The 21,828-nt window shown below is 40.3% G+C and overlaps 2 protein-coding genes across 3 annotated transcripts in view; both read right to left on the bottom strand.

Annotated features, from left to right (window-relative positions):
* The window catches only part of LOC124607259, a 42,098-nt gene extending 38,402 nt beyond the window's left edge, over positions 1-3,696 (bottom strand). For both annotated transcript variants that reach the window (XR_006978795.1, XM_047139534.1), the window contains exon 1: positions 3,532-3,696. The gene's annotated coding sequence lies outside the window, so the exon portion shown is untranslated. The remainder of the gene's footprint in view (positions 1-3,531) is intronic.
* A 16,067-nt stretch (positions 3,697-19,763) lies between these two features.
* The window catches only part of LOC124605852 (GTP-binding protein 10 homolog), a 68,214-nt gene continuing 66,149 nt past the window's right edge, over positions 19,764-21,828 (bottom strand). The window contains exon 7 of the mRNA XM_047137785.1: positions 19,764-20,064. Coding sequence (XP_046993741.1) covers positions 19,841-20,064 — 224 coding nt within the window. The 3' untranslated portion in view covers positions 19,764-19,840. The remainder of the gene's footprint in view (positions 20,065-21,828) is intronic.

Here is a 21,828-nt window from a genome sequence, read left to right as displayed (position 1 = left end):
TGACCTTGCAGACAATATTCACAGTATAACTTCATATGTTGTGCACATGACACAATTAACTGTTATGAAAGAAAGTGCACAAATTTTCTGTCAGATCCTGATAAGATTTCGAAGGGGTCCTAAGTTTGGAAAATTGCTTTAAATGTTCAAAAATGTAAAATAGCACACTTCACAAAATGAAAAACCATAATATCGTATGACTACAGTATCAGTGACTCACAACCGGAATTGGTCAACTGATATAAATACATGGCTATAACAAACTAGGGATATGAAATGTAATGATCATATAGACTCAGTGGTAGATAGAATGTGTGGCAGACTACAGTTCATTAGTAGAATACTAGTGAAATGCAATCAGTCTACAAAGGCAACTCATGATCCATCCTCAAGCTTTATTTCTGTCATTACCTCATCTCCTACCTTCCAAACTTCGTAGAAGATCTCCCGCAAAACTTGCAAGAACAGCATTCCCAGAAAAAAGGATATTGCAGAGACGTGGCTTTAGCCATAGCCTGGAGGATGTTTCCAGAATGTCCAGAATGTCCTGATATGAAACTGTGGATAAGCCATGTCTCCACAGTATCTTTTCTTCCAGGACTGCTAGTCTTGCGAGTTTTGCAGAAGAGCTTTGTGAAGTTTGGAAGGTAAAAGATGAGGTACTGGTGGAAATAAAGCTGTGAGGATGAGTCACAAGTCATGCTTGAGTAGCTGTTTGTTAGAACACTTATCTGCGAGAGACAAAGGTCCAAAGTTCGGGTCTTAGTCTGTCACACAGTTTTAATCTTCCAGGATGTTTCATGTCAGCACACACTCTGCTGCATAGTGAAAAGCTCACCCAGTCTACAAGGACGATGGCTTGCAAAACACTCATACTAAAATGTTGCTCAAGTGTGTGGGATCTGTACAAAACAGGACTAACAGGGGTACTGAACATGTGCAAAGAAGGGCAACATGGATGGTCACCTTTGTTTGACCAATGGGAGAGCATCATGGGGGTGCTGAAAAAACCGAATGGGTAAATGCTTGAAGACAGATGCTAAGTATCCCATGAAAGCCTACTTATTAAGTTTAAAGATGCAGCTTTATGTGGTGAATCTAGGAGCACATACACCCTACTACAGTCCCATATGTATCACTCCTGCAGGAATTACAAATATAAGATTAGTCTAATTACAGCTTGCACAGAGGTATCCAAAGAATCAAACTTCCCATGTTCATTACATAAATGAAACAGAATGAAGACCTAATAACGGTAACAATGTAAAGTACTCTCTGACATGCACTTCATAGTGGTTTGTAGAATACGGATGTAGAAATGGTGTACACTGCAAGTATAATCTGTTGCTGTCTTATATTTTACTGCATTAGAAGTGGCTGTGGTACAGGAACAGACTATATTTGTATCAGATGGATACTATTTCAGTAACTGTCTTATATTTACCCCATTAAAGGTACAGAAACACGTGATACGTTTGGTGTATACCATATCGATAACTATGTGTAAGTGTCTGAAGATGGAAGCCGTAAAACGCTTCTAAATCAATTGAAAATATAGTAAACAACACACATGAAGGGCAAATTTTCGTGAAAATAGCGTTTGTGCGCAATAACCAAATTGAATGTAATATTTCGAAACCGTGTACGCAAAAATGTCGCTGTAGTCCGTATCTGCCTACTGAGGAGCAGACATTAACAGTTTACTTTATTTCTTGCCTCGAATGTGAAGTCTTACGAAATAAAACTAAACAGCGCACATGCATCCGGTTTTGTCAATCTTCGCTACCTAATAATACAAGGCGCAGTAGCAGCGTTAGTGCACGGCTGCCTCTAAACAGGCGGCCGTGCTTAGTGCCGTTGTGGATTGTTTTCTCTCATTCAGCAGGCCTTCGACAGTTAACAAAAGCAAAACGTTTTCCATCACTATTTCAGCCAGTTTGTGTTTATCATTTCTGCTGTGTCTGAAGCGCTCTGGAATGGAACTCTAATTTCAGAGAAAAGGTTTTCCGCTTTTAATGTGCCGTACCTCGTTTCCACCTGGCATTAAACAAAATAAGACAGCTGTTAAATTTACGAGGATGGCACCTCAGATGAAATTTGTTGTAAAGTAATTGTGAATATGGATTTACTATGTTTATTTTCATTTTGTAGTTGAATTTTGGCATCTGAAAAGGTGAAAAAACACTGCGTTTACACTGCCAACTCGACCGAAGCGACAGTGCAAGTGCAGAACTTTTTCACCGGTGCAGATAGCAAACATTTAATGACATAAGTACAGAATACATCGTAAATTCATATGAATCATAATTACTGGGTTTAATTTCATCAGAGATATCTGTCTTCTGAATTTTTTTGTGGCAATACACCGTACTGCATAAGGTACCGTTACTTCGGGAGAAAAAGATGTTTTCATGTGGCGGAAGAAGGCAGTCAGATTTATTCTAGTGTCGTGAAAATGACAATGCATCCTGTATCGTAGGTTATTTTCTTAAATAAAACTAGCTATTTGAGTACTGTATCGCTTCCACTGTCATCTATACTCAACTACCTGTCACACATGTACACACGAAAGGAAATCAACAGACCTACGGTACAAATTGAGTCAGTCAGTTCATCAATAAAAAACCTTCCATACACGACTGACTAGCACACTACTAGCCTTGGCAAAACTTACAACACCGGCACTTATAAACAACTGCGAATTAAACTTTTCAATGCACTAAGTCACTTTCACAAGCACACGCTGTCTCACCAGACATTTTCAAGGTTGTAAAAGGATAAACAATTGGCTAAAATTCATGGGTGTAAAAGTGGAAGACCTTAAATTGTGACTCTGTTTGCTGTTTAGTATGGTTACACGCTATGGGAATTACAGAAATAAACGTAAGCTGTTAACCTTGTTTCTATATTTCCACGGCACTGAAATTTAGCATTGAAATGCGTCTGACGCAGTAGAAATAAACGCATCCAACGCATGGAGACAGTTTTTTTTTTACTATTAATACTGAACAAAACTAAGATGCTGTTTCGGTTTCTGATAGAATTGCAAAGCAATGAATTACCCCACTCTACTCGCGCGCTATTGTAGGCCTAGTGCGCGGGACGGATCTACGCGCTTCGTAGGCCGATCTCTTTCCGACAACGCGAAAGAAAAAGTGAACAAAATATCATGTACCTTGTCGCCGATGAAAAGTGAATATCAGTTGATCCAAACGGCTCAGAATCATTAAAAGCAAAGTAGAAAAAATTAACGAGTAGAAGTTTAACTTTAAAAATAAAAATTTGGTGTGCGAGAAAAATAATTGAACATCTGACTTGTGTTTAATTTATGATGTGTCCTTTATTTAACTCCACGGAGAACTTTTCCGCTAATTCTCCTGCCAGAGGTACAAAGTATGCGTATACTCATTAAAGAACTTAGCAAATAAAGGCGTCATATCAAGATAGTGTAACGTGAATTAAACATGGACCCGACTGTAGTTCAAGTATTTCGAATTACAACTCATTGATTATAAAATACGCTTGACTTACCTTATCATAGACCACACGCTCTTTCAGAAGGGCTAGCTGTCAGCGAGTTTTTATATAATTTCAGGTAACCTGCCGCAGGCGTTCAGACTATACTTTCTGACTCGCTACTGTGAAGAGTGAAGATGAACTGAGTGTGGGCGAAGAGAAAAACGTCAAGCGCCGGTTCCTTTGCAGCACGCAGCATCTGGAACGTGTAACCTAGAAGACGCTTAATAAGAGCGGCTCCCGCCTTAATTACGTTTCGTTTCCCGCGGGCAGCAAGATGATTTGCACTCTCATTAGTTTCCTCGGGAATAATAAGTCTCTTCAAACATCAGGGATTATGTGAACCTATATTTGAGTCACTAATGGACGAGGTTCATGGACATTACACGCTTAATTACACATTTCAATGAATTACATGCTCTGCGTGCAGCTGCACCAGTTACGTAGAGATTTATAGGAGGAGTCTTCCGCATTTTGACGTGCGCACTTGTAATGTTGTTTGGTTTTGTTCTGTCTCGTATTTCTGTGTAGTGCTAGTACACTGTTGTGCAAAATTTATGGACGAAAGTAAATTTTGCATGATGTGTCACTGCCAAATAACATAACTCGATGAAACATCGTCCAAACTTCGAAAGAACTCCTACAGTATAGTATAGTGCAGTACAGTATGGAAGGTAACTGAAAGAAATACACAGTGAGACGAATAGAAATGACTTTTATTCAATGACAATAGTTACACTGAAGTCACTGCGATTCAAGATGGTACATACCCCGGACATTACAAAAGGCAGGACATGGTTCTTAATAGGGTGAGTGGTCACTATGGATGGCAATGCGTGCTCTGCAACATGCTCCCATGCTGGCCACAAGGTTGGTAAAAAGTTCTTGTGGCAGGGCATCCCATTTCTCCACCAGTTTGATTGACAGCTGCTGGATGGTCCTTGGTGCATGTGGACATACTGCATCTCACCAATGCATCCCACACATGCTCGAAGGGATTTAAGTCAGAGAAAGGGGGAGGCCAGTCCATTTGCCGAATTACCTCTTGGCCCTATAGTTTGTCCACCAGCACTGTTTGATGCAGTCATGCATTGTCATCCATAAAAATGAAGTCAGGACCTAAGGCTCCACTAGAAAATACATGTGGGGGAAGGAATACATTATCACAATAACATTGATCATGACACGTTCCACATCATTACGAAGTGTCGTATTCATGATCTATGGAACAAGTACTAATCTAATCTAATCTAATCAGTGTTCTATGTTCAATGTTATGGAGGTCAGTAGCCCACACAACATTACGCTTCCCCACACCCAGATACCTGGACCACCAAAATGATCATATTCAGCAATGCTGGACATACCCTCATATGGCAAAAGGCGCAAACATGTAATGCTCCCAGGAACATTGTCCCTGTGGTTATCAACACAAAAGCAAATAGGAATAACACACACAGGTGTATGACTAATAATGAAAATAAAAACGCAGATGAACTAATATGAACAGTATGGTGAATGATTTAATGTAGCCAAGACAGCCATAAACCTATGACCCAACATAACAGCCCAAATATAAGCCTACTAGCCAAGTTATTCAGCTTGTTAAGGAGGACAAAGGTTTAATTGTGATGGCGATATACAGTTCAATAGTAGGGAAGGGAAGAGAAGAAGAAATAGTAGGTGAAGAGGGACTGGGGGCGGGAGGATGGAATGAGGGGGGAAGCTCCCTGGCAGAATTTTTGAACAAGCACAGTTTAACCATGCTAACACTTGATTTATAAATAATAATATGGCGGTTCTATAGATGGAACAGACCCGAAGACACCTGAAAGGTTTCAGGTAGATTATACCATTGCAAGACAGAAACTTCAAATTGCTCTTGGGTGTCCAGACGGGTGCAGCCATTTATGAAACACAGTATTTCAACAGCATACTTTGCCATCATCTTCAAGCAACACCTGTAGAATGTGCATCTTCGCTACATTGCTCTTCCTTTATATTCTTATCACTCCTCATCCCTTCACCTATGCTAGGTGTCAGGTGGGGTGGCAGTGGGATGTGATCACTTAAAGCTGGGCACGAGTTCCAATCCCTTAATGCTTCTGCTGTGCTCATTAGGTGCAGAAGTGGCTCTCAGCCGATGTTGTCACTTCTGTTGGCTGAGTGCTATGCAGGGTACTATATTTTACTGGGACAGAACACAGCAACTGGAATCACTCAACAGAGGACAGGCCACTGGACCTGACGGGATACCAATACGATTCTACACAGAGTACGTGAAAGAACTTGCCCCCCTTCTAACAACCGTGTACCGCAAGTCTCTAGAGGAACAGAAGGTTCCAAATGATTGGAAAAGAGCACAGGTAGTCCCAGTCTTCAAGAAGGGTCGTCGGGCAGATGCGCAAAACTATAGACCTATATCTCTGACGTCGATCTGTTGTAGAATTTTAGAACATGTTTTTGCTCGCGTATCATGTCGTTTTTGGAAACCCAGAATCTACTCTGTAGGAATCAACATGGATTCCGGAAACAGCGATCGTGTGAGACCCAACTCGCTTTATTTGTTCATGAGACCCAGAAAATATTAGATACAGGCTCCCAGGTAGATGCTATTTTCCTTGACTTCCGGAAGGCGTTCGATACAGTTCCGCACTGTCACCTGATAAACAAAGTAAGAGCCTACGGAATATCAGACCAGCTGTGTGGCTGGATTGAAGAGTTTTTAGCAAACAGAACACAGCATGTTGTTATCAATGGGGAGACGTCTACAGACGTTAAAGTAACCTCTGGCGTGCCACAGGGGAGTGTTATGGGACCATTGATTTTCACAATATATATAAATGACCTAGTAGATAGTGTCGGAAGTTCCATGCAGCTTTTCACGGATGATGCTGTAGTATACAGAGAAGTTGCAGCATTAGAAAATTGTAGCGAAATGCAGGAAGATCTGCAGCGGATAGGCACTTGGTGCAGGGAGTGGCAACTGACCCTTAACATGGACAAATGTAATGTATTGCGAATACATAGAAAGAAGGATCCTTTATTGTATGATTATAAGATAGCGGAACAAACACTGGTAGCAGTTACTTCTGTAAAATATCTGGGAGTATGCGTGCGGAACGATTTGAAGTGGAATGATCATATAAAATTAATTGTTGGTAAGGTGGGTGCCAGGTTGAGATTCATTGGGAGAGTCCTTAGAAAATGTAGTCCATCAACAAATCAACAAAGGAGGTGGCTTACAAAACACTCATTCGAGCTATACTTGAGTATTGCTCATCAGTGGGGGATCTGTACCAGATCGGGTTGACGGAGGAGATAGAGAAGATCCAAAGAAGAGCGGCGCGTTTCGTCACAGGGTTATTTGGTAACCGTGATAGCATTATGGAGATGTTTAGCAAACTCAAGTGGCAGACTCTGCAAGAGAGGCACTCTGCATCGCGGTGTAGCTTGCTCGCCAGGTTTTCGAGAGGATGCGTTTCTGGATGAGGTATAGAATATATTGCTTCCCCCTACTTATACCTCCCGAGGAGATCACAAATGTAAAATCAGAGAGATTCGAGCGCGTACGGAGGCTTTCAGACAGTCGTTCTTCCCGCAAACCATACGCGACTGGAACAGAAAAGGGAGGTAATGACCGTGGCACGTAAAGTGCCCTCCGCCACACACCGTTGGGTGGTTTGCAGAGTATAAATGTAGACATAGATGTAGAAGCAACTGTCTTCATCAGCCACTCACACATCAACAACTAATGGTACAATGTAATTACTAATGATGAGGTCTTTCTTAACACTTTTGTTTGTTCGTATTTAATCAAGACCCCTATAGCTGTGCAACCACGAATTTTGTGGGTTACTTGAATTTGGCATGTCTTCTTCCCACATAACTAGTCTTACCTGTTATGGAATAACAGCACAGTTTCACTGAATCACCACATAAAAATGCTGTTGTAGGATTTATCCTTAAAACTAATACCCAGAAGCTGCTTTTGGCAGTTAAAAATAAGAAGTTCACCAATCTTCAATTGCTGCCTTAAGATTGTTCTGGTGAGGACCAGGTCTCTTACAGTCTCTAGCAATGTTTACACACAGGTAGTTAGCACGGCATGTGTATGTGGAGCTTAATAGTTAGCTCTTCAGAAAGCAAAAGTACATACGGTACAGAAGAAATTATCATAATTTGCTTCACATGCAGTTAAGGAAAAAAGGTCACAGAACTATTACTACAGCTACAAATATTATTCCACTGAATCACAACAGTTATCTTTGTGTCTGTTGTTCATACATATAAAATATGTTCTCTCGGCTTGAACTAAATGAATGGAGAAGGCAACACAAATGGTTCTCGAGGCTGAAGCTATCGCAGGACAATGAACAGACTGAGTGAAAAATGGCATGAGGTTTGGCCTTATGAAAACTTGCCCTAGACTATTGTTCAACTTCTTTAATTTATAATAGTTTACAAATTCCATAGGTAAGAATGTTTGGTTTTTACTGTCTGACAAAATTATTATGTTTTGTTTAAATATTGTTTGGTACGAGCAGCAGCAGCAAATTTATGACTTCTTCTGTGGTGCTACAGTCCAGGATGAACCTTAGCCTTCCCAATGAGCTTCCGCCATCCATTATGGTCATATGCTATTCTCCTCCAGTTTCTGCATCCGAGCTTCTGTAGGTCTTCTTCCACTCCGTCCAGCCATCTTGCTCAGGGTCGACCTCACCCTCTTTGTCCTCTTGGATTACCAAAGAGAATCTTCTTTATCACCTCAGACTCCTCCATTCATGCCACATGACTAGCCCATCTTATCCTTCCTGATCGTATGATTTTTGTTAAAGGAGCATCGGCATATATAGTGTACAGTTCTGCATTGTAACTTTTCCTCCATTGTTCTCTGTCATATACAGGGCCAATTATTCTCCTCAAAACTTTCCTGTCTTCTTTCTCTTTTCAATGACTGAAAAATTTCAATCCCATGCCAGTTAGCTATGTCCAGAAATGAGATATTTATGGTCAACATGTTCAAACATACCACAAGATAATAGACATGTACATGAATAGAAGAACTTTGTTTTTATTTTGTGTGCAGCAGTTGTCACTCCATAGATACAGTTTTTTCTTTGTTGAGATGCTAGGTACCTGACTGAGAAATGCAAATAAACAGGATGTGATTTCATTGCCTCCCCTGCCTCCTTCCATCTCATTTCACATATACATTGTTGCAACACCGGTGTCGTGCATATGTACACCAAAATTGTAACACGGGAGTTGCTGCAGACAGAACACATCTTTATGTGTAAGGAAAGGTGTGAACATAACCTGCTGGAGATCTATGAATAGAGTTCAAGTATTGCTGTTTGGTAATGTTGCAACAAATGCATCAGTTCTTAACTATGACACTGCCCTTTCATTTTTGCGATTGTGAATTCAAGTTCTTGCTTATCTTTCTCAGTGTTCTGGTGGTTTGCCTTACCTCCTAGAACTAATCATTCACATATTTGGCATGTATCAGATCATGACTTTCTGAAGGATATGCGTGGAAAATTTGCAAGGAGAACTTTTCTATAAAATTTATACATCACAGTACTATTGGGACATTTTACTTTGAATGCAGTGAAGAGCCTGTTCAGATTGAGATCAGGGCTTAAGTACTCTTTTGTTGTGTGCTTTCTATTGTGCTGACTCAATCTCTAGGCAACACGTGAAAGTGAGCCTCAACAATCTGCCGATATTCATCTGTCTATTTTCTACTAAATGCTCCATCTCTTTTGTCCTTGAAAACATTGTTAATGGTCTTTTTCTTCTTTGCCTTCATTTCTAATTTTTTTCTTTGAAATACCAAAAACATCCATAAAAGTCTTCTTACATAACTGTTTATGTGCACCCTCGCCATCAGGAACCATGAAAACCAACGTGCACTGGTGGTCACTTTCCTCTGGATTGGCATACTTTCCATTTCACCAGCATTCTACTGGAATAACGTCCATGAACCCCATGTCTGCTCACATTGCTGGTAGAGTGTAGAAAACATGTCTGTCTTATGTTCCACTGACAAAGAGTCACAATAATATCCACATTTGCAGGTAATCTAAAACCAAATATCGTGACACATAGCAATATTACAGTGCCCGCCTGGTTAGCCATGTGGTCTAATGCAAGGCTTTCCGGATTGGGCGGGAGCGCCTGGTCCCAGGCACGAATATGCCAGGAGGGCTTGTGTGGTTTTTAGGTGGTTTTCCATCTGCCTCAGCAAATTCAGGCTGGTTCCCCTTATTCTGCCTCAGCTACACTACGGTGGCGATTGCTGCGCAAACAAGTTCTCTACGTATGCCTACACCACCATTACTCTACCACACAAACATAGGGGTTACACTTGTCTGGTGTGAGACATTCCCTGGGGGGTGTCCACCGGGGGCCGAACTGCACAATAACCCTGAAAGAGTCATTCAGTGTGGGGTGGCGGAGGGGTGAAGTGGACTGCGGTAGTCATCGTGCAGTTGTGGAGCACTGTGGCTGCGGCGGGGACGGAGCCTCTCCATCATTTCTAGGCTCCTGATTAACATACAATACAATACAATACATTACAGAATTATATTATGAGTTTTCAATAATACGAGTCTCGCGTGTTTTGTGTCGTCATTGACACTGTAGAGTCTTGCACAATGGGAACCAAGAAGAGGATGTTGTTTGGTGGCCGGTATCGTCTTTCTACAACACAACTGCACACATGTATTAATAGGGTTCTTTATTCATAAGAACAAGAAGCTACTTATCTTTAAGCAAGTTGTTGTAGTACAAGCTCTCCCGTAATGGTTCACATTAGCCTCACTGCTGCTGAAGTGCAAGTCCCGCTACAAACACTAAACTCCTGTAGTCGGTGACATGACCTGACAGATGCCAACTAGAATAGTGACTGAGCTAGTAACTGAGCTGATTGCAACTACAACTGACTCTGTCTGCAACTGGGCAGCGATCTAAATAGTGGCGGTCGAGACAGCGTTTCTTGCAAGTCTGTCTTTGGCCTCTCTCCTGATAGGCGTGCTTCTCCTGCACCTACTATCGATCTTCTCCCAACCTCTCTGCTGACCAGTGTGCTGGTGACAGCTTATGCCAGCACAATGTAGATACTCTTATTGTGGAGCATTAACATTTGATGTACTCATCCTGTATCTGTGTGCTTGGCTGTTGCTTGGGAGGTCTTTCTTTTCCTTTTCGTGTCTTGTGTGATAAACCAGACGTTTTCCTTTCTTCTCCGGCACTATCTTACTTACACTTTCACATTCTCTCTTCATTGCTTTGGGACCATCACACCATTCAGACTCACAATGCATCATAACCTCAGCCATCTTCATTAACAAATGTCATCTGATGGAACAGCAGTGTGCCAGTTGCAGGACGTGGACTTAGCACATATCAACATTCCTCACAGGTTGAATGCCATCTATGAGCAGCCATAGAAAACTAATGGGAGCACATACAGACATGGCACATGTCATCGTGTAACAGCCTTGACATGTACCCCCTATTGACAGTAGAATCTCCTTTTTCACAAAAATGGTACTTAACCCCTTTTGAATTTCTAGGTTTCAATTTGCATAATGGTCGAACTATAAAATCAGAATTTCTAAACAAAAATTTCATGCAGATCTTTTACAGGAAATGGCAGTGCATAAAAAGTACAATGATGGAAGTCAACCCATTTTGTCACATATTGCACACCTAGAACAATTTTTGACTGTCTGCACAATCTGCCCTATGCATGCCTTTCCACATTAACATGGTAGACAACCAGATTATCGATCCCTAAGTCGTCTTTCTTCATACATAATAATGCAAACATTCTTAGAGGTGGCCAGAAAAAGAATTTAATGTTAAGGTGAGCCAGAATTATGCTGATTTTGTTCAATAGTTTGCTGGTGTATAGCAGTTATGACATTGTCTTCTTCTCCTAATTGTGTTTTATTTGCTGGGCCTGTACTTCTGCCTCAAAGGATGTTGGGTTTGCCTCATGCTACAGCCATTTTATTTGAATGCATCCTTAAGGTGGCTGAGCTTCCAAGTATGCTTCTAAACACTGTGCAACCTTGTGGGCCAGTGTGCTTAGCACACCCTTGTGCTGTAAAGGATGATGGCTGCTGGACATACTGGTACAAATTAGTGTTAGTGGCTTTCCTGTACACAGCATCCAATAGTATAATCTTCTTTGCACTTGACTAGGACATCCAAAAAGGGGAGTTCACCATTGTCTTCCACCTTTATGGTGAAACTGATGCAGGGGTGCAGAATGTTCAGATACCGGAAGAACTTCTGAAACCTTTTAAGCTCATGTGGCCACACCACAAATGTGTCATCAGTATATCTAAAGATACACATTGGCTTCAGGGCAGCTTTTTCTCTCTCTTCAAAATTCTTTATGAAAAAGTTTATCACAACTGGTAACAGAGGACACCCCATGGTGACACCATCCATCTGTTCATAATTGTTGTTGCTGGAGAGTAGCCATTGTGGGGCTGAATCCTCGATCATCTTGAGGGGAATGAGAAAGCAGCACTGCGGTGAAATGGAATCACATCAAAGCTCTCCATAAGGTCATGGTTACAAAAGCGTAGTTGTGACAGCTGTTGAATGAAACGTGCAGAGTTCCTGATGTCATGCTGACATTGCCTGTAGACTTCTTGGAAACCAAGCGAGGTGGCGCAATGTTTAGCACACTGAACTCGCATTCAGGAGGATGATTGTTCAAACCCCTGTCTGGCCATCCTGATTTACCTGAATCGCCTCAGGCAAATGCTGGGATGGTTCCTTTGAAAGAGCATGGCTGACTTCATAATCCAATGGGACCGATGACCTCGCTGTTTGGTCTTCTCCTCCAAATAACCAACCAACCAACTTCTTGAAGAACAGTTTAAAATGCTGGCATGCCATACTATTTTCTAACAAAGCTAATTACTTTAACTCAACTTCACGACACATTGAAGGTACTGATGGTCACTGCTATAATTGTTTTTGTGGTTTCTGAGTAACTTTTTTTCATTCTCTCTCTCTCTTTCTTTCTGCCCCCCTCCATCCTCTTTTTCTTTAAATTCTAGACTTTTCATTGCAAAGTTGCACCAAACATGTTATTTGACACTGGCCTAAAATTTCAGGACTAGATTGATCTAACTGCAAATATGAGCCAGCAAAAAAGTAACATACCAGTTTATGGCAAGAAAAAACAACCTTTTCCTTTGAAGGTGAAGGTGATTACCAGACAATAATGTGTGTCTCATACAATTCTATGTGGCATAACACTGACATGGGAGTAGTACTGAAGTATCCTGCACTGGCCCTCCCCATGATGTAATACAATGAATCTTCTGTCCACGTGAAAGGAAGAGTGCTGACTTTAGAAAACATCTATCTGGAAATGTGAGCCTTGCCCATATAAATTTGGTGAGTCATGTAATTCTCAATGCTTAGCTACTGCCATAGTGGCTACACTCAAGACTCTTAGCAAAATGATTATCATCCAGTTTCGGCTTGTAAGGATAATTTTATTTATGAGTAACACATGTATTTTGTAAAGGTTGTTGTATATGATTTTAGTAGTTTTTTACCTACCATTATTACTCCAACAACCTATGTCTGTTGGTCCATATTGGTTTACTGCAGTTCATTATCTATCATTACCTGAATTTTATGAGAATGCAAAATGTAATTAAAATGTAACTAATTTCAGAAAATAACATTAATAACTGCTAGACTGCATTATGTGTAGTACTTCCTTTTTTGCCTTTAGCTCACATTATTTTAGTGTTGTTATAGTAGGTTATCCCATTTGTTACTTAAGATTTATCTGCACTGTCTGAAGTATAATACAACCTCTGACAATAAAGTTCAGTGAATGAAGTCATAATGGTTGATCAGGCAGCACTGGCAACTCATAGCGCTGCTCCCGTGTAGCGGCTAGTGTTGCAAACCTGCTCCCACCGTAGTTCAGTTGAGCATCGTGTGTATTCCGTGTTAGACCTATTGGATGAAGTGCTTGTTTAGTGCGTTGGTTCTGAACTCAGAACAGGACAATGAACGAGCAAAGGATCAATTTCAAGTCTTGTTTTAAGCTTGGCAAGACACCGACAGAAATGCACGCATTGCTGGTATGTGTTTATGGGGATCAAGAATTGTCCATGAAGTGTGTGTATAACTGGTTCGCACATTTTCGAGGAGGCCGGGAAAGTGTTTCTGATGATCCCCATAGCAGATGACCAGTGACCACCATCAGTGATGAAAACATTGAGAAAGTGAGGACATTAATCACGAATGACCATTGATTAACTGCGCACATGATAGCGGATGAACTGCAGATGAATCATGAATCCATGCGACGAATCCTTACCCAGGAGTTAGGGAAGAGGAAAACATGTTGTTGTCCTGTGCCGCATCCCTTGACTGAAGATCAGAAGCAGGCACGTTTAGAGGCTCCACAGGATTTTGTCAAAATGGTGGATGCGACAAACAGTTTCTTGAATCATATTGTCACTGAGAATGAAACCTGGCATCTTTGGTAAGAGCCTGAAATGAAATGGCAAAGCATGGAATGGCCTTCTCCAATATCAACTTGTTGGAAAAAGCTGAGCCAAAAAATCACGCATCAAAACAATGCTCTTCACCTTTCTCAACAGTCAAGGCATTATCCACAAGGAATTTCTACCTGAAGGAATGATGTTGAATGCTGTATGATACGTTGAAATTTTGACCTGTTTCACACAAAATCTAGGCATGGTACGACCCCAGTATGCACAACAAGATTCCTGGTCTTTTGTTCATCACAACGCTCGCCCTCACACAGCCAATATCATCAAACAGTTCTTGGCAAAAAAGGGGGTGGTGCAACTTGAACATCCACCATGCTCGCTGGATCTCAATCCTCCAGACTTCTTCCTATTCCCTCGACTCAAACTCACTTTGAAAGGAAAGAGATTTGATGATATTACCGACACCCAACGAAATGTGTTGCGGGTTTTGAACACCACCCCAAAGGGAGACTTCTTGCAAAGTTTCCAGGACATGTCTCGCAGAGCTCAGTGGTGCATGGTTATGGGAGATGACTATTTCAAAGGACAGTAAGGTAACTGTAATTCACAGTTCGTCTATGTTAATGTTACAGGACTATTCACTGAACTTTATTGTCAGAAGTTGTACTTTCTTTGACCCTCTACTCTTTACATTGGATTGTAGTGCCCGCCCTCCCTCCCTATTCTTCCTTTTCAGTCTTCCCCAAATATACTTCTTTCTCCCCTAACAGAATTTAAGAAAAATTTTGTACAATAAACCACTTTTCATTTCTTTTGTTTTTAAACAAATTAATGCTAAGGTGAATGCTTTTTTATGTGTACAGACTCTTTATTCTTATGCTGCATCCATAACTACATGATGTTGAATGCTGATTTTGCACTTTGTTTTCTCAAAAAATCAATCAATCATTCCTCAAACTTGATGCATCACACTGATTTTAAAATCTTGTTAATGCTGTGCAAAGAACATCAATGGAAAATACCACAGTAAACAAAACCATAATCTGTAAAAGTATCTAACTAGGTGATCACTCATTACCATCTTGTAGACATCTGTTAAAGGAGTCGGGCATTCTGGCTACTGCTTCACAATTTATTTATTCCCTCATGAAGTTTGTTGTAAGTAAACCATTATAGTTCAAGTGGAAGAATGATGTACATAATTACAATACCAGAAGGAAAAATTACACTCATTACGCAACATTAAGCTTGTCTTTAGCCCAAAAAGGAGTGTACAATGCTCCAACAAAAATTTTTGATCACTTACCTAGTAATATAAAATGTCTGACAGGCAGCAAATTAAAAGTTGAAAACAAACTGTGCAAGTTTCTCCTTGACAACTCCTCCTATTTCGTGGAATAGTTTCTATTACTATAATGCATAAGAGTTGGTAGGTAGTAATTACTAACTCATATGTGTATATCTTTTTTTCTTTTTCAAAAGAAGAAAAACACCATAAATGCTCAGAACGTAACCATGTATACAAATTAATTTATTAAGGGACTGTAAAATGACCTGTTCCACATCAGCATGATCTATCGTGCAAAATGATAAATGAAACACGTAACTAACTAAAAAACTAACTAACTAACTGACATTTCTACTTCAGATCTCTCAAAATCATTCTAAGTTGTATTGGAGGGTTGGACCATCTGAGGACTTCTGTAGCATGTGTGTGCACTGTGAACATAAACTGCTGGATTGAAATAATATAGTAGATACACTGAAGAACTATACAAGCTGGTACACCTGCCTAATATCATGTAGCCCCCCCCCCACAAGCATGCAGAAGTGCCGCAACACTGAGTGTCATGGACTCAACTAATGTCTGAAGTAGTGTTGGAGGGAATTGACACCATGAATCCTGCAGGGCTGTCCATAAATCTGTAAGAGTACGAGGGGGTGGAGATCTCTTCTGAACAGAACGTTGCAAGGCATCTCAGATATGATCAATAATGTTCATGTCTGGGGAGTTTGGTGGTCTGTGGAAGTGTTTAAACTCAGAAGTGTGTTCCTGGAGCCACTCTGCACCAATTCTGGATGTGTGGGGTGTTGCATCTTCCTGTTGGAATTGCCCAAGTCCATCAGAATGAACATGAATGGATGCAGGTGATCAGACAGGATGCTTACATATATGTTGTCTGTTAGAGTCATATTTAGACAAGTCACTGGCTCCAGATCACTCCAACTGCACACACCCCACAGCATTATGTAGCCTCCACCAGCTTGAACAGTCCCTGCTGACATGCAGGGTCCATGGATTCATGAGGTTGTCTCTACACCTGTACAAGTCCATCCACTCGATATAATTTGAAATGAGACTCGTCCGACCAGACAACATGTTTTCAGTAATCAACAGTTCAATGTCTGCATATATGGGCCCAGGTGAGGCATAAAGCTTTATGTCATGCAGTCATCAAAGGTACCTGAGTGGGCCTTTGGCTACGAAAGCCCATATTGATGATGTTTTGTTGGATGGTTGACATGCTGACACTTGTTGATGGCCCAGCATTGAAATCTGCAACAATTTGCAGAAGGGATGCACTTCTGTCATGTTGAATGATTCTCTTCAGTCATTGTTGGTCCCATTCTTGCAGGATCTTCCTCCAGTCGCAGTGATGTTTGAGATTTGATGTTTTACCAGATTCCTGATATTCACGGTACACTCGTGAAATGGGAAAATCCGCACTTCATCGCTACCTCAGAGATGCTGTGTCCCATCGCTCGTGTGCTGACTATAACACCATGTTCAAACTCACTTAAGTCTTGATAACTGCCATTGTAACAGCAGTAACCGATCTAACAATTGCGCCAGATACTTGTTGTCTTATATGGGTTTGCCGACTGCAGTGCCGTATTCTGCCTGTTTACATATTCTGTATTTGAATATGCATGCCTATACCAGTTTCTTTGGCACTTTAGTACAGCAGTCTCAGTGAAAAATGGTATGACATTTTAATCATGTTTTGCATTGAGTAAAATAACTGATGATAGTTGAAGTAGAGAGGATATAAAATGTAGACTGGCAATGGCAAGGAAAGCGTTTCTGAAGAAGAGAAATTTGTTAACATCGAGTATAGATTTAAGTGTCAGGAAGTCATTTCTGAAAGTATTTGTATGGAGTGTAGCCATGTATGGAAGTGAAACAGACGATAAATAGTTTAGACACGAAGAGAATAGAAGCTTTCAAAATGTGGTGCTACAGAAGAATGCTGAAGATTAGATGGGTAGATCACATAACTAATGAGGAGGTGTTGAATAGGATTGGGGAGAAGAGAAGTTTGTGGCACAACTTGACTAGAAGAAGGGATCGGTTGGTAGGACATGTTCTGAGGCATCAAGGGATTACCAATTTAGTATTGGAGGGCAGCGTGGAGGGTAAAAATCGTAGAGGGAGACCAAGAGATGAATAGACCAAGCAGATTCAGAAGGATGTATGTTGCAGTAGGTACTGGGAGATGAAGAAGCTTGCACAGGATAGAGTAGCATGGAGAGCTTGCATCAAACCAGTCTCAGGACTGAAGACCACAACAACAACATTGCATTGAGCAAGTGCATGTAAGTAAAACTTCTTGAATTGTTCTCTAACAATTCTATGTTTTTGTGCATGTCTTTAAATAGTGTTTTTGGTAATTTGATTTACGTTTTATGGACAAACAAAGGAAATGCAAAACAATGTTAATAGTTACATTGGAATTTAGTAGTTGAAAAGATACTTGTTTTATTACCTTTCTGTGTGTGATGTGAGTAGTAACTGGATCCTATAGTGGAATCAATTGCATATTATGAGTCACCACATACCATTGCAGTTTTGGAATCAGTAGTGAGCCAATGTGCCAGTACATTTCAGTTTCTTTAAGGTTATAGTGGCTTTGGTGTTGAGTTGGAACTTCACTGCAGGGCCATTATCACATATGCCATTGTTATCTTGTGGAGAGTTGCGTCTGTTGTTATGATCTCCGACCTGTTTGTGTGCAGTGGTGTGACAGCTGTGGTTCTCTTGATTGTTGGGCGAGAGACATTCTTGAAATATGACCCTGCTGTTGCACGCAAAACAATTGACATAGACAGTGACGTTGTTTATGTCTGGCCCAACAGTTTGGACACAATTTTCTTGGGCTGACTTTTCTGGGTCATACATTTAGTGTCACAGGATAGTAAATTTTATGTGCTTCTCCTCACTGTCTATAGGACTGTCAGTAGACATCACATTGAATTTTTGCGTATCTTCCATCATTTTAGAGTAAGAATCACTAACTACTGAACTGGCTACTTTATCATGCATTGGCATAATATTATGCTTGCTTGGTTGGGAAGATGGTGATGATGAATGCTTATCATCTGACTAATGCAAACAACTATGGGTATTAGAAACTTCTGCTACAAAGAGTCTGTCTTTGTACAAAGCTTATACTACCATTGCTGTCTCATGACCTCAAGTGGTAATTGAAACTACGGCAAGTGTTATGTCTGATGACTGTATACTTCGGCATTGCCCTCTTCATCTGGAACAAAGCTGAGAATGACAAATACAAATAAAGAGTAAGAACAGGATGAGACACATATCCCAAACTGAATAAACCTTGCAGGATCTACAACCCAGAATGCAAAAGTCTGCTTGCATTACTTACCACTTTGACTGAAATTACATCTTGCTGCAACTACACAGTGCCTAGTCACCAAACACAAAATTTCTTTAAAATTCAAACTACTTAGATCAGAGAGCAGTCGCAATTTATGAACCATTTTGTACAGCTTGATACCAGACTGTAGTAGAAGAGGATTTTAAAAAACAGGACAAGTAAACTGACTTGCTTCATACTGAAAAAGAAATTGACGGAGGTAGATCACCTAACTTTCACTTGTTTAGTTGAAGCAAGCATATGGTTGAGAGATAGACACCAGACTAATCAGCTGTTGATGCTGAACCAAGAACTTTGGCAATTCTTTATGTTTAGCCAACACCTCTATTTGTCTAAAAAACTTTTAAGCCATACTACTCAATGGTCTGACGCACAGTGAGAAACATCCTCATCACCTCTTTCCCGCCTGACACTGCAGACAAAAACAATCCACACAATCATTCAAGAAGCTGCAACCAAAGGAACACTAATAAAATTTCAAGCAGTCAGTAATGATAAGAGTTTACAAAGTGAATGGCAAACTGCGAATAAACTCCTGAGCATTGCAAATGTCATTGATAAGCAAGCTCTTTTCTTTCAAAGTGCAACCCGACAACAGTCAAAAATGCAGCAAGATAGATAATGCACAGATCAATACGGTGGATAAATGTAAGCTTCATATGACACAATGAAGAGCTTTGCTACCTCATACTGATGTATTTGTAGGCAGCCAGACATCAGTTGACACGGCTGTGGCATATGACATATGGCCTCCTCAACAATGTCGTCAGATATTAGGATTACTGTATGCCTCAGGTACCTGTGATTCAAACTCTTACCAATACTCAAACTAGACAGGGATGCTGATTCAGTTTGTGTGCTAATCAGAAATAAAAAATTATGATGATGAACTGGAACCCTAAAAATATCTATGTACACAAATGATTAGTATATAAATGAGAATATAATTTGTGCTCCAATGCAGCTGCATCAGAGGCAGTAATCATCAACAAGTGTAGTTCATGAATTTATTTTGAGGAAAAAAAGGAGACAAGGAAAAAATCTTACAAAAAACTTTTTAGACAATCTTGTATTTCTACATATAAGAAATGATAAAGTAAATACATTTAGAAAATAACTCCCAAGTTATCACACCATCTTTGCTGCAAATTCCTTGTTTTGTGCTCGAATATTCTGAAGAACATAATTTTCATTGTCTTCTTTTAATAATTCAGCTTGGAAGTCCAGTACAGCCCTAATTCGTTCCTTTACTTTTTGTACACTTAGAGCATCACACTGTATAGAAATGGGAATCACATCATGAAACTGCAGCACTCTTCTAGGGAGACTATCTGGTTCTAGCTCTTCCATATCTGTTAAAAGTTCAGTACATTAAATAGGTATTAATATGCAGTATTCTGCTGTTAATAAAGTAATCATTCAAACATAATTTTAACAGAGACAATTGTTAAGGTATTTTCATAATATAATAATATCATAACAGACTAAAAAACTGGGAATGCAGCAATCTAGACTGTATTATAACAAACATGGAACAATGTACCATGAAGATCACCTTATATGTTTTTTCAGGAGACAACTATTATATTTTTCTAAGGCAATTTCATCAGTGTAGTATGTCGAAAGATAAATCAGGAATGCAGATGATAGCAGTGCACTCAATTAGGGACCAAATATGGAAGTAAAATGCTAAGGAATCACTACTCAGGGGTAAAAAAAATTGAAAGATAATGGTTTATCACCCTGTCAGCAATGAGGTTGTTGGAGACAGAACACAAGCTCAGAAGTGGGAAGGATGGGAAGGAAATCATCCATTCCTTTCCACAGGAGCAGGCCAACTTCTGCCTTAGGCAATTTAGGGAAACTATGGAAAACTTAAAGCTCGTTAGTTGGATGGAGATCTGAACTGCTGTTCTCTCAAATTCTTGCCAAGTGTCTTACCTCTGCACTGTCTTACTCAGGCGGGATCTCATGCTCATATACATTATTATTATTATTATTATTATTATTATTATTATATGAAACTGTTTGATTTCCTTTTTTAAGTCTTATGTTACTTTTCACAAAACTGTAGGGCAGATTTACAAGCCGATTTATGATTTGGCAGGGAAAACTGCTGGCAAGTGCTGTGCAAAGAGTCTTGATGCACGAACACTACCAGGCAATCAACTAACAAGGAAACTGTCCAATCTGACATGTACCGGGTGATCAAAATGTCAGTATAAATTTGAAAACTGAATAAATCATGGAATAATGTAGATAGAGAGGTACAAATTGACACACATGCTTGGAATGACATGGGGTTTTATTAGAACCAAAAAAATACAAAAGTTCAAAAAATGTCCGACAGATGGCGCTTCATCTGATCAAAATAGCAATAATCAGCATAACCAAGTAAGACAAAGTAAAGATGATGTTCTTTACAGGAAATGGTCAATATGTCCACCATCATTCCTCAACAATAGCTGTAGTCGAGGAATAATGTTGTGAACAGCACTGTAAAGCATATCCAGAGTTATGGTGAGCATTGGTGTCGGATGTTGTCTTTCAGCATCCATAGAGATGTCGGTCGATCACTATACACTTGTGACTTCAGGTAACCCCAAAGCCAATAATCGCACGGACTGAGGTCTGGGGACCTGGGAGGCCAAGGATGATGAAAGTGGTGGCTGAGCACACGATCGTCACCAAATGACGTGCGCAAGAGATTTTTCACGTGTCTAGCAATATGGGGTGGAGTGCCATCCTGCATAAACATTTTACGTTCCAGCAGGTGTTTATGAGCTTCGTCGGTCCACAACACATTACTCAACCAATTGTTATCTTCTGCCATCTTCTGAAATGCCCACACCACAAATGCTCTCCGCTTCACTAAATCGCCAGGTAACAGTTCCTGATGCCGATGGATTTTGTACGGATAACATCGGAGGGTACGACTCAGTACCAACCAAACAGTAGTGTATGGAATGCCGGTGCGACATGCGACTGCAGGAGTGCTGACTTCCCCGTGCACAGACGAACCCGAATACTAATGCGAATTCTTTACAGGCAAATGGAAAAACTAGTAGAAGCCGACCTCGGGGAAGATCAGTTTGGATTCCGTAGAAATATCGGAA

This window comes from Schistocerca americana, chromosome 3, assembly GCF_021461395.2.
Source record: "Schistocerca americana isolate TAMUIC-IGC-003095 chromosome 3, iqSchAmer2.1, whole genome shotgun sequence".
NCBI classification, from domain to species: Eukaryota; Metazoa; Arthropoda; class Insecta; order Orthoptera; family Acrididae; genus Schistocerca; species Schistocerca americana.
The sequence above is the reverse complement of the archived record's forward strand: the minus strand, read 5'-3'. Positions and strand labels throughout refer to the sequence as shown.